The sequence below is a fragment of the Gouania willdenowi genome, chromosome 21 (genome assembly GCF_900634775.1).
Source record: "Gouania willdenowi chromosome 21, fGouWil2.1, whole genome shotgun sequence".
Taxonomy (NCBI): domain Eukaryota; kingdom Metazoa; phylum Chordata; class Actinopteri; order Blenniiformes; family Gobiesocidae; genus Gouania; species Gouania willdenowi.
Window position 1 is genome coordinate 17,884,186 of NC_041064.1, and position 13,985 is coordinate 17,898,170.

General features: G+C 37.8%; 1 protein-coding gene across 9 annotated transcripts in view; it reads right to left on the reverse strand.

The window, feature by feature from the left end:
* usp9 (ubiquitin specific peptidase 9) overlaps positions 1–8,836 on the reverse strand; it is a 39,880-nt gene extending 31,044 nt beyond the window's left edge. For 7 of the 9 annotated variants that reach the window (XM_028435164.1, XM_028435163.1, XM_028435160.1 and 4 more), the window contains exons 1-5: positions 8,391–8,834; positions 3,691–3,959; positions 636–781; positions 269–348; positions 26–138 (exon numbers count right to left, since the gene is read on the reverse strand). In XM_028435164.1, the coding sequence (XP_028290965.1) occupies positions 26–138; positions 269–348; positions 636–781; positions 3,691–3,792 (441 nt within the window). In that variant the 5' untranslated portion in view covers positions 3,793–3,959; positions 8,391–8,834. The other 2 variants (XM_028435156.1, XM_028435162.1) reach the window with 2 other exon arrangements.
* Positions 8,837–13,985: the final 5,149 nt, after the last annotated feature.

The window sequence follows — 13,985 nt, forward strand, 5'->3', positions numbered from 1 at the left end:
GGGGAGCTTTATAACGAGCACTTACATGAATCTCGAATTTCCAGCCACTGACTGCCTCATCTGTGAGGATCTTTGTGAAAGAAATAGTCAAACCATCGCGGAAAAACCTCTGACATGCCTCACACTTCACATCTAGTCCTGTAAGAAAAAGAATCAGAAGCTTAGAAGAAAGATACAATTTATATACATTCACTCCAATAGCAACTGATAATATATTTAAGCTAATATATGCTCTACAAACTAATGTGAGGCAAGTTGTTGGTCACACCTTTTTTACTTAAATCTATAGCAGCTTCCAAGAGAACTTCTAACTCTCCTTTTGGCAAAACTGGAACAACCCAACGAGGCCTGAAAGAACAAAAAAAGTTACAAAAAAATTGGTAAAGAGCGAGTAGAAAGATTATGGTCTTATGGGTAGAGCTGCATTCTTGTGTCATCAATGATCAAAATGGTTCACATAGATAACAAAACTAAAACCAATTAATTAAGATGTGTCTTATTGACTCTGTGTGTGTGTGTGTGTGTTTGGGGGGGAGGGGAAGGGGGTTGCTCGACGGAAATGTCTATTTAAGTTAGAGCATTTGAAAGTGCTGACTAATGGGTAAAGCTGCCGAGTCGCCATTGCGAGCACACACCTGTTGATCATGTCATCAAGCTTGGCTAAGTCGGTGTGAGGAAAGGCAGGCTCTTCCTCCTCCAGCAGAGGCGGGCCATCACCTTGACCTTGCTCACCTGGTGGGCTCACTGGAGAGTTCTCATTGGATGAGTTAGGTGATGACGTCTACAACGGGACCAAGAATTATAGCAAATGGTTAGAACAGAATTCCCCACCATGGATACTCCATACAGCCAAACATTATAAAGCATCTATGAATACAACAGGACACAGTCTATCTGGAACCAAACTTTTTGCACTTATTACTCCCATTAATATTTATTTCTTGTGTACGGGAAAAAAATATTTGTTGGATGGAGCTTTGGACTTCCAAGCAGATTTTTGTCATTGGTATCGTTGTTGTAGAAAACTAAAAAAGGTATGGCTTACAAACCAATTAATGCCTTTTAGCAAATGTGGGCATAGTTTACAAGCTTTAGTTTAGTCCCACGCTATAACCTCAACAGAAAAGTAATATTACTACAGCATTTTTAGCTCATAAACACATGTCTAATTAAGTAAATTAATTTAGACCAAATAAAACTCTTTTTGAAACCATCAACTCTGCCTCCTTGATTGTACCTGTTCCTTTGGTAGCTTCATGACAAAAAAACAAAAACATTTCATGGTAAACCTCATGGGCCAACCATCTTTTGGCACAAAGAACAGTTTAAAATCTCATCCCATGTTTAATGATTCTGAATATCTGGACTTGTCCAGTGACGACCCACAGACCGAGTGTGAGGTGGCCTAAAGTTTCAGATAGAGAGAGTGGGAATCAGTTATGGGATGCAAGCTCTGGCTTGATCACCCTGTAGCTGGCCACCTTTGATGAGGGTATCTAGAGTTAAAAAAGACCAAAACGCCGCATGATTCAAAGGTACACTACTGATGATGTGTCCCCAAATTTACATCCTTCCCATATCGGAGTCACAGCTACCACGCCACTCTCAAACAGTAAACCTCATGTGACTACGTCATGTCCCTTATTTAATGATTCTATGGCTAAACACAGAATATGGGAGGGCTAGAGTCAGTTCCAAAAAACAGCAACATTCTTCATTTTCTGATTCTGTGAATCATTGAAAATCTATAGAAACCTGGAAAATAAAGGAAAAAAAAAAAAAAGAATCCAACTCCACCATAAAAAAGGTATTTCTGCATCAAGAGGGGTACACACAAGGATTTTCTAAATCTGAAAAAAAAAAAAAAAAATGTATTTGTTACAAACCCCAGACGTGAAGATAAAAAATCGAAATCGTGTGTGCTCTAATAATCTCAACACATGCGCAGCACACACAGAACCATTCTGTCTAACCACTGATCTTCTTCTAAACCAGAAATCTGATCTGATGTTGTGTTCCAAGCAACTCGTAACTCAAGATTTTCCGACCTCCAATTTGAAAAAGTGACATGGAACATCACCTGAAGTCAGAGCTCCTACTTAGAAAAAAGACGGGGGAAAAATTTGAGTATTAAAGTGGTCAGCCACATTTGAGATATTTTGACTTGCTGCTGCTCAACTCGTTTAAACTCGGAGATCAGAATTTTAAACTCGGAAGTTCTGAGTTGTCTGGAAAGCAGCATTACATGTTTTTCAGTCAGCTTGCTTCTTGATTAGCTCCATTCCATATTTTTGTGTGTACCCTGCTTTATTGTAAAGAGCTTCTTATCTCATCTTTTATTGGATGTTACTTCTCATTTTCTGCTGAACTGAGACCAGGAATGTCCGGGTTACTTGGTAATCATGTTAAAGTACTCAACGAACACGATCCCTCAAGAGATTTCCTCTACTTAAAGAAAATGCTGGATCATAACTGTTTTATGTTTAGCTATGGGAAAAATAGCTCTGACAGTCGGTGTTCTCAGTAGCTGAGAGCAAATGTCATCCATTGAATTTGAACCTACAATTCACCAGCAAGAGTGTATACTGTTACTGTGACATGTTTTTTTTTTTTTTTTTTGGAGAAAACTCAACAAAAATCCTAACTTTATCCAAAATTACCATAAAAACATGTTAGAATAAGTGTGAATGTTAATGCATCAACTACTCTTATACATTTCTACATAACAATGCCTGTCCAAGCAACAAAAGGCTGATATTGTAACGAAACCAATTACTGATTTTTGCTGCTGAACCTAGAAAATAAAGTACAACTTCTGCAGGTAGTGGACTCACTGACCTTAAACACAAAAAGGTGCAACTTTGATTGTTTTTGTGCAAGCCTGTTTCTATAGCAACAGACTCTGAAAAGGTAAGCCCCTCTTTTATTGGAGTTGGGTTTCTTTTGTTGTGGTCTATAAGTGTCCGTGCATGTGAAACAGAAAGGCGTTACAAAGCAATTATCTAGTTGATTTTAGCATCCATGTTTAGCTCAGAACTAAGCGCTGTCATGGTTGAGGTTGGGGTGTATTGGCGGAAGAGTGCTATCAAATATAAACACTGGAAGGAAAAGAGGGAACAATGTATAATCTGCCTTCAAGCACCAGCACCGTTTCTTTTTTGATTCCCTTCCTCCTCTAATGAGTGTACTGTGCACTGACATCACAGCGGTTTTTGCAAGTGACTGTGGACTGGAACAAAAGAGGGATACGTATCACTGAATGAAATGCATAAGTGGAAAAAAAATCTAAAACGTGGGTGTGTGGTAAAGGCTCCTTCTGCTTGGCTGACCTACATAGGCAGCTTGCCTCTCACGTCTCACCGTGGCTCATCACTAACCAACACAGGCTTCCACAAAAAAGGCACACATGCATCCTTTATCCATCACTCAGGAGACTCTGTTCATTGATGCTTTGGCTTCTCTCTTTTTCACCCCCCAACCCCCCCCTCCCCGCCCATTGGGCTTTTATGTGCAGTTAGGCACCCAACAATTTTAACAAATGCTACGTAAAGAAAATAAAGCAATTAAAAAAAACTGCATCATTGAGAGTTATGACAAACAAGTTTCAGAAAACTGTCTGCCCACAGGTATTTTTCATTATTTCAGGACAGGTGTCCGAGTCTCGGCCTTAAGTGATGAGATGACACTGACCTGGTTTTGTGGCAGCGGGGGCTGGCTCTGAGCATCAGGAGCCTGGCTCTGACCCTGACTGTCATTGCCCCCCACCGGAGAGCCACGCGTAGTGGCCGTCATGCTCGCCACGGGGCAGATCTTGGCAATCTTGGCCTCTTAGGGAGCGCTGGCCAGAAGTGAAATCACAGCCACCTCAGCTGTAGAGCAGAGGGAAAAGAGCCCAAGCACACAAGAGAGGGTCGCAAGCACCTGGAGATCTGGATGTGCTGCTGAGACCATTGCATAACCTATGGAGAGAGGAGGAGCAAAGGTTATTCTAATCAGCTGGGGTGGGTGTTAGAATACATTTAACAAGTGATCTGTTGCTTTGTAACATGTGCAATGACAAATATTATCATCATGATCATCATACAAAAGGCCTGGGGTGGCCAGAAAATGAGCAACACAAGATCGAGCATCAGAATCAAGCAGTTTTTTCAGACTTCCAACCAAAGATTACTTTGTTGTATTCTGTGCTATATAAATAAAGTTGAATTGAATTGAACATCTACAGCTGTCATTTTTACTTTTGGTTTTGTTATCGAGCAGTCAACACGAATAGCTTTCAACAAAACAAAATGGTAGAGGTTGTTGACAGATTAATCATTTAAGACGCATTTATGTACCTAAAGTCCATTTTTGAAAACACAATATCCGACGCAACATGGCATAAAAGGGTAATAAAATAGATTTTTAAACCATATTAAAAGATAAACAAATTTCCTGGTTCAACAAAATAGCAGGATGATGCCTGAGCTAACTCACTTTCTTTTTTACAATTATTTCTTCTAAAAGCAATCTTTGTCGAACAACACAATGAATGAAAGCATACAAACGTTTATTTAAAGTGTGGGATTATGCAACCTATTACACAATAGCATCACATTTTAGTGGTTGTTTGTTTAATATTGCACCTGTCTGCAGGTCGCTATTGCAGTAGTTGCTCCTCATTTCCTAATATTACCACAGCTATAAAGACTTTCTCAACAATTAAGACTCGCCCAGGGAATATATTACAAATGCTAAAAAGATGTCAGCTTTGAGCTGATGCTATGTTAACTATTTATTTTTAAGTTTTATAGCAAATATTGACAGTAAGGCATACATATAACTGCTACTTTTCTGATTCAATCTTAGCCAAGAAAGAAAGGAAAAGAAAAACAGGACTTTTTTGAGCCACTTTGGATCCAAGTTGGTGGCTCTTAGTTCTCTCAAGATGTTGTTCAGATAAAACAATTTAGAGGCATTTCAGTAAACAGAAGGGCAATTATATTGGTATTTGGTAAACAACATTCAAAAGCCTGTTTAAAGACAGGTGTGACCATTGGGGTGCAACAAGTCTCTCTGTTTAAAAGACAGGATTTCTTTTTAGTACAAAATCTAAAACTACGTTTTAAAGATTCTCTATGCGATGCAATTTAGCAAAGATTGAGTTCAAACATCCCCGTGACCCTGAACAGGAACAAGCCGGGTCGGATGATGAATGAGTTCACAAAAATCAGACCATATCCACTCCACTTTAAGACTTAGACAGGCAGAGATAATACCTTATGATTAAAGGAGGGATGCATAAAATGTGTGTGCCAATCTACGACTCAGCATGTTTACATTTTCTGGAATTCAATACAGATCAATCAAAATGTTCATATTTATGTGGCTCTAGATCAAAGGCCCGTGGGCATCAGGTTGCCCACATGGACCATGTGAGTTGCCCTCAGGCCTGTCCTAACAAGAAAGAGAACTAGTCACTAATGAACTCCAACTAAAATCTGATTTACTTGCCAGGTGCCAAACTCACAAAACAGAGATGACAGATGTAGACAATGCCTTGGAAGATGTAAATACTGCTGCACAGAAAAAAAGGGACAAATGGGTTAAAGTAACACGGATAGGATTTTGCTGAAGACGTTTCAGATTTGGTGTTTGTACTGACATTAAATCTTTCTTTTCTTTTTAAACCAGAAAGTAGATTTTGGTCAAATCTTATACCATTTTTACATTTTAAAATGAAACATTTGTATAAATTAAGCTTTGCAAATTGAAATTTAAGTTGGGCTTTTTAAGTTCCTGCCTGTTACTCTTTGTTATCTTTCCCTCTGATTAAAGTGAAAACATGACATTTTTAGTATTTGTGTGTATATAACTGGTAGCTTCACAAATAATTCTGCACCTTTGAATTAGCTCGCAGTTTCATAACGATTGGTGACCCCTGCTTTAGAGCAAAGCAGCTTGTACCGGCGTTTGACAGATTTTTTTTTTCTTAAATCAAGCTGCAGTTGATGTTTGATTTTAAATATTACCTCACAATATCTAAAATCTATGATTTTTTTTAACTGCATGTATACTTTTCCAACACTTTGGATACCAAATTATAGTAAAATAGTTCATTTGATGCTAATGGTCTGTCATTACTGTACTTTTTTTTTTTTTTTTTACAACTAATCTATCTACTTTTATCCTTAACATTTGTAGAAACACTATGCCACCCTTGTACTTTAGCCATGAACTCATTAATAAACTGTCCACCATTTCCATACTTTTAAACGAAGTATCCCAGATTGTCTGGGATATGGGCGAACATTTGTTCATTCACAGCTTTGGAAAACCTTCAGTCGCCCACATGCGACATGTTACACAAAGCAAAGGTTTTTCAGAGCAATTCATAAGGAAAGCAACTCGCCTTTTGCTCCATCTTGTGTTAAGGTATAAAACTGCTATGCTTGCATGAGTGAACAAATCAAGCCTAAACAACAGGACAAAACCTCTAACAAAATACAAAACAAACACATGCTGGTAATCTTAATACTCTTACAGCAGAAAATGTGAGCTTTCTGATAAACAGTGGATTGTACCGATAATGATATCACTGACAACACAATGTTCACGCATGCGCTAGGAGCATCAAAAATCCCCAACACCACAAAACCACTCAGACAGTTGCACAACAAAAAAAACAAGTGATCACACAAAATGACACACATTTGAACACCTGGAGATAAACATTCACACACTGTAAAACACATACAAACGACTACAAAATAAAAGTGCAAAATACACAAACACAATAAAGGTAGGAAAGCTAGGATGAGAAACAGAATAGGACAGAGGGCCAATAAACAGACACAGTGGATGAAAGCATGACATACAGGAAATATGAAGAGATGATAAGCTCACAGTTGTAGTCATTAATAATATTAAGATATAATGGTGTCCCAGGAATCAGTGATGTCTTGTTTTAGCTCTGACAAAATTTGAAAACCATAACAGTGGCTTTTTAAAATATTATAGAGATTGTTATGTTGAGTGGTTAAAAAAAAAGTGTATTTTTCATTTTAGTAAACAAATATCATTGCACTTCCGTATATACTGCAGTAAAAATGTAAGATGCACTACTTGTATTTGAGCACCCATTTAGTTTGCATGTAATAATGTAATTCATGATGTGGAACATTTTAATGGCTGTCATTCCCTAATATTTAAAGAACAATGTGTACCCACAGTGTTGATACATCTAAGTGGTTGTTTTAGTAAGGGCAGCGATGATGGTAATCGTTTAAACTCTGTTGATCAGCCCTGTATTTTTGTCAGCAGGCTCTAGTTCAAACAAAATGCCGTTTACACAGAAACTATTGGTACATCTGGTGCCACAGCGAACCAATGTTTTATGAACTAGCCTCGCCAGCGTCCATTGGCAGCTACTGGTTTACATAGTTATGGCCAGCTGCTGCTAGCTAGCTGTGGAAACCACCACCAATGTTAGTCGGCAGGGCGATCCACCCAGACAGTGAAGGCCTCACTCGTCCTAAGTCCACCGAGACATGCAGGCCTTAGCGCCCCGCCGGTCCTAACCTTATCACTCTTCTCCTGCAAAACTAACGCGCATCAGTGCACAGACTTGGGCTAAAGTTAAAAAACTGACACGAATCTGATTTAATAGCAAACAAAATATATAAGGCGATTCTAAAGTAGCTTAGCATGGTCGAGTCTAAACAGTATAAACCCGTTAGCATGAGTTGCTAACATTTCTGTTTTGACAGGCGGCTTTCCAATATGACTCGTCGTAGTAGTCAATGTTGGGTCCATGAAATAATCAGCCTCCAATTACACTCATTCTCGCTTTGCAGCTATTTGTTATTTCAAATTAATCTAATGAACAAAGCATAATAAATGCCAAGAAACCATAGCAATGAGAGTCGTCTAATTCCCGGTGCATAGCCAAGTGACCTGTATCGGCTGTCGCCAAGTTATAACTTGGCCTATTCAGGGTGGAAATAATACTTCTGAGGCATGTGTGTCGTAGAAATACGGCATTAATGAACGCGATAATGCAATCAGTTACACATATGATTTTTTTAGATGGACAGTCTTCAATGTAAACATTAGAAGATAAAAGAGAACGATTGTGCCCAGGCTCTAGACGGTGTCAGGGACTATTTGCGGCGGCTAACATTAGCTTTTCTAGTGCTAATTGGCTACACGTACCATTACCGTCTTGGATTTCGTCTGATTCACGTTGACAACATCAAATATTTGTCCAGCAGCTGCCTTCAACGAAAATCCTCTTGTCAAACGAGAGGCACCCGCTAATCAAGGTGCAGTGACAATACAGGACGGACACACCAGCTGACGCTAACAGTAGCTAGCTAACGACCAACACAGCAAGTGGGCTAACAACTCACCAGGAATTTGATATGACTTCCCCTCTATTGACGGGCCACGGCCAGCCTCCAACGCTGCTGTCGTTTGTATCTTACATAAACGTGGCCTCTATAGATGACAGGTTAGTAGGACACAGCCCTGCTAGCACAAATATCTAAATCCTACGTCTATTTCCTCGGCTTTCTTGGTGTTTTTCCTGCGTCACCGGTGCGGTAACAGCACACTGGCTCTCCACAGTCCGCTTTCTGGGGCTTGTCCCTTCACTCACTTACAATGTGAACCAGATCAACATGGCGGAAGCGAACTCTGGAACGAATGGTGTTTGAAAAATCTGCCCATTCTAATGTGTTGAGGACTCGAAAAGCAGCGGCGGCTCCAGGCTAGTTTTGCAGTACCAAAAAGAAGAGCTCGGCTAACAACACCCTCTGGAAGGAAAGGGCATAAAACCCCCCTGCTTTCTCCTAAATGGCTCCGGCTCCAGTAAAAACAATCCAGACCGAATGTTGTAATGAACCAGTGTAAAATTAAAAAAGCTGTATGACTATCGCCTCCTATCGCAGCGCTTTACATGAATGGGTTGTTGGTGCAGTTCCCTCATTTAAATGGAACACGGTTTCGGTTTGGATAGCGGGAACTGTTTAGGAAAGTTTGTCGTACCTGTAAAGTCTGCACAAATATGGGATCTTTATTTTTATTTTAAAAATTACATTATAATAGCGTTTTCTAAAAATATTTAGTTTTCTGCAGTACACACGTGACTGCATGTGATTAGACATTGCGTTAATCTATAAATTAAATTAAATTGGGCTTTAAGCCTTTATTGGTATATGTTGTAACACATATAAATTTGTCCTTTGCAATTTAACCCATCCCTGCGTGGCAGTCATATAGTCATATACAATGTAGCCCTAGTGCCTACAGTGAATTTCACCTATCCTGTTGAGGAACGATATATAATAATAATAATAACTAGAATATTTACAATTAAGGATGCAAGTGACGATGCAGGTGCTGGCCTGCATCATACCGCATTAGCTTATCATTGGCATTAATATTATCTAGCATTAGCACTGGCCTAGCAATAGCATTAATCTTGCATTAACATTAGCATTAGCCTAGCATTGACATTGACCTAGCATTATCTTTAACCTAGCAGCAGCCTAACATTACCATTAGCCTAGCAACAACAATAACCGAGCATTAGCATTCACCTAGCATTAGCATTAACCAAGCATTAACATTTGCCTAGCAATAGCATTAGCATTAATCTATCAATAACATGAACATAGCAGTATAATTATCCTAGCATTAGCATTAGCCTGGCATTAACATTAACCTAGCATTAGCCTAGCAATAACAATAAGCTAGCATTAGCCTAACATTAACAATCACCTAGCATTAGCATTAACCTAGCATTAACATTTGCCTAGCATTAGCATTAGCATTAACCCAGCATTAGCATTAACTGCTCTATTTAAATTCTAGTTTCCAATGTTGTCAGTGTTTTTAATTTTCATTCATGTTCCCTCTATGACAATTTGCGTATCCCACTTTGGGAACCTAGGATTTACACCATTTGAACACCAAATAGTAATGATGATCATGTACACCACACATGTCAAACTCAAGGCCCGGGGGCCAAATCTGGCCTGCTCGAGAAAGTAAAAAAATGATAGAAAAAACATGAAACATTTTGGAAATTACCCATTTTTTAAATGAATTTATTTCTTTCATGAAAATGTAAATCACCACAGATTCAATATGTGCATCAAATAATATCACAGTCCAAATTAAACATTTAATGATTGGAAAGGAGCAGTAAGAAGAATACAATTCTTATATTTCTGCCCCTTAACTTAATCTAAATGATGACAATTAATTCACTTGTAGATATCTCAGCCCCTCGAAATTTAAAACAATTCTAATGAAATCCACAATATTTGCAGAGCTCGCTTCTCCACTTTTGATATCACACGAGGGCAGTAATTATTATTATTTTTTTTTAATCTCAAATTGTTGAAAGAAACTGTTTTTCCAACATCAGACAGATTTGCCTGAAATTATTCCACAAAATTTCCTCAAATTAACAAAATCAGGGAAATTTAAGAGAAGATCCTGCAGGGATTGATATACTCACATACCGTACTTTATAATTTATATATAATTCATACGTGAAAGTGCAAACCAGGGACATTGATGTTGAATTTTCTCTTTTTCCCACCTAAAATTTGTGGCCCACTTAAAGTCAAACTGGTCCATATTTGGCCCGTGAACTAATATGAGTTTGACACCCCTGATATACACCATTTAGTCGATGAACAAATGTATGTGTAAAATCCTAAATTTGTAGAAAGGGAGCAGTTAATTCTTTGTATGTTTACTTTGACTACTTTTATTATAGTTTATTCTGCTATTGCATAATATTGCACTGAAATGGTCTGAATGTAATTTTGTTATGCAACCTGCAGCTCTGGAGCCTCATGTGGATCTTTGACTCTTTTTCAATAGCTCCCTATAGCTTTCAAAAAATATTAAAATAATGAATTGTTATTTTTATAAAGGGTATTGATGATTAATGACATTAACCTCAAATAAAATTAGGATAAAAACAATTAGTTAACCTAAAAATGTATCACATTGTGCAATAACTTGCACCTGTGGCTAACCTTAACAAAAAAGACTATTCTGGAAGAATATAGATTGCGCGATATGTTGCAAGAAATAAGCAATTTGCATGTGTTGACTGACATTATAATGTGTTGCAAGTTCAAGTTATTTTTGTAGCCCTTCAAATCCATTAACTCATCAAATTATTTGATATTATTTTAACTGTATAGAATTTTATACACTGTATTGTCTTCGTTGAGTAGGTTTTTTTGGCTTTGGAAGGACTTTATTCTTATATCTGAAAGTATAACATTAGTTTTGTCCATTTTGCAACGTACAACTCCTTTTGTAGGCGTAGTAAGAAGGTCGATCTTTCCACCTCATGAACCTCCCTTATAACTACAACCCAACTATCTACTGTAGGTGCATCCTTCTGTAAGCATTTACGAGTTATTGCTTTCTTTGCTGAAGCAATCATTATTTTCAGCAGGTATCTACCATGTCCTGTCATTCCTTCTGTAAATCACCCAGATCAAATGTTGTGCATCTTAATGGAATATTCTGCCCAAAAATAAGTTGTAGGACTTCCAAAATATTTGAATTTTTGGGCAGTTCCAAAAAATTGTGGTGGTGGTCCGCACTCCGCTCCATTATTCCCACAACTTTTCCAACATGTACGGCCTATTAGTGTAAAACGTGTTGTCATTTTAAGGGTAGCAAAAAATTGAACAAGCAAAATTTATGCCAATACATGGAACAGGAGAAGAGGAGGCAGTTTCACACATATTCTCCCATTGTTCATCACTTATTTTATCATTCAGTTATTTTTCCCATCTCTCCCTGATGTAGTTTGTGGTCTCTCCTCTACTTTTTATAATTCCTTGATAAAGTTTGGAAATTGTTGTTTTGGAGTTACCAGCATATGCCTGTATTATTGATCGTGTTTTTCTATTAGATTCTGTAATTGCTTCATTCTTCCTTATTTCTTTTAGAAAGTATTGACATAAATGTAAATATCTGAAACCCTTTTTGTACTTTTGATGAATTCCTGCTAACAAATAAACAATTAAAAAAATGCCAGAGAAAATGACCTCCTTGGCAGAGGTAATAATTAACAGAATCATTGTAGACAGAGGGAGTCTCTGGTTTCGAGAAAAGTGAATGTCAATTATTTTCTCACAATTACAAATATACTTGTAAAAATATAAATAATTTATTATAGAATATATGAGATTTTGTCCACAAGTGTTGCTTGTGCCCCACACACCCTTAAGTCAGCCATTGGGATGTGTTGGCCACTATGGCATGAGCAGCATGCCCAAGATGACTCCACAAGAGTTCAAAGTGGTTGAACTCTGGCAGGCAATTCATTCCTCCCTGTAATTTTACTCCCAGCAAATGCTTGAGGAAGAATGGGATACCATCACACAGCAGTGCCTGGCTAGGCTGGTGACCATCAAGTGGAGAAGGTGCCAGAATATGACTGGTGTCTGGGACTCCTACTACGTGATGCTACTGAGGGTCCTCAAGATGTTCCCAACCTTATTTGCCTTATACCTTATAATCATACAAAGAGGGGCCTTTTGTTTTTGTTGTCTAATCAGCTGGCTTGTTCAAATCCTCTTCTATGTATAGGGTTAGTAATCCTAGATTTAGGCCAGTAGTTCATGTATTCCTCATGTCTTGCATAGATTTTTTGATTCAATGTGTCTTTAAAGAGTTGAATTGTTTTTTTTTCCCAATGTAGTAGAAATGCTGACGGGTGCACAGTGCACATACAGTATATCTTAATAGAAGAAGAACCTTCAAGCTGATATCTGGAGTTTCTGAGAACGTCTCGATGTCCCGCCCTGAACAGCTCCACTTCCTCCCACTGCCTCTGTCAATCTACCAGAAGCCACGCCTCTACTTTTCTGCATGCGCATCGCGGAACATAACAAGATTGCATCGGGTCGCATTGATATAGGTCTATGGGTCAGGTAAGAGCCAAAATCACATTTAACTGTTTGCTGTTGTGACGCACGGCCTTGTTTCCATCCACAGTTACGCATGTACTTTGATTGACAGTCTCAAAAATAGGAAGTCGAAGCCTATTGGCTGGGCGCACTCGGTGAAAGGATGAAGGAGGGACTTATATACATTAATGTATATGAATGACCACATGTAGTAGACTATAGTAAAAAAAACTAGTTAGGTATATTTTTGCATTTCAAAAGAATCATACATGAACATAGATTTCTAAGAAACTCCGGATATCAGCTTTAATTGGAAATTATTTTTACTGTACCCTAGTTGCTGGTGGATCCATCCAAAATATTCTAAATATTGATAGCATGCATCGTTCGTATTGATATTGGATGATAACGTAAAAATATTGATACTCATTTTCTTCTGCATGCAACTAGAAAAAAATTATATGCAGAACAATTTAACACCAAGAAACATGTACAAACCATACAAGTATGAAATGCGTAGACTGATAACATAACAGAGGCAAAAAGAAAAAGAAAACATACTGAAATTGAAACAATTTCAGACGAATGAATATAATCACCCTTTTGTGTTAAATGTAAAAAATATTGAATTAATACATATGAGTTCAATACTTATTGATAAAATTTCTCTTGGCCGACTCCCCAAGATCAGTGGAAGTATATTGTTGCATCATAAGTTCTGAACTCTTCCTCAAAAAAGATTTTTTGTTAATTTACTGTTAAATAATACTTTTTTTTGCATTTTGCATATTTAAGAAAAAAACATCACATAATGTTTTGTTACTGTTCTATTAGGTTCATCATATAAGAATAGAGTACTTTGTAGTCACATGTAAACTTTTCCCATAATGTATCCTAGGTTTTAACAAAAATATTCACAAAACCAGCTAAGCGTCAGCGGTTTGATGATACACCAACCTCAGAAATAATAACATATCTGGATCGTCTTCGGTGATATTGGCCATGTATTTACTTAGTAATGATCAATTCCAAATCTTACAGTATCATACCCAA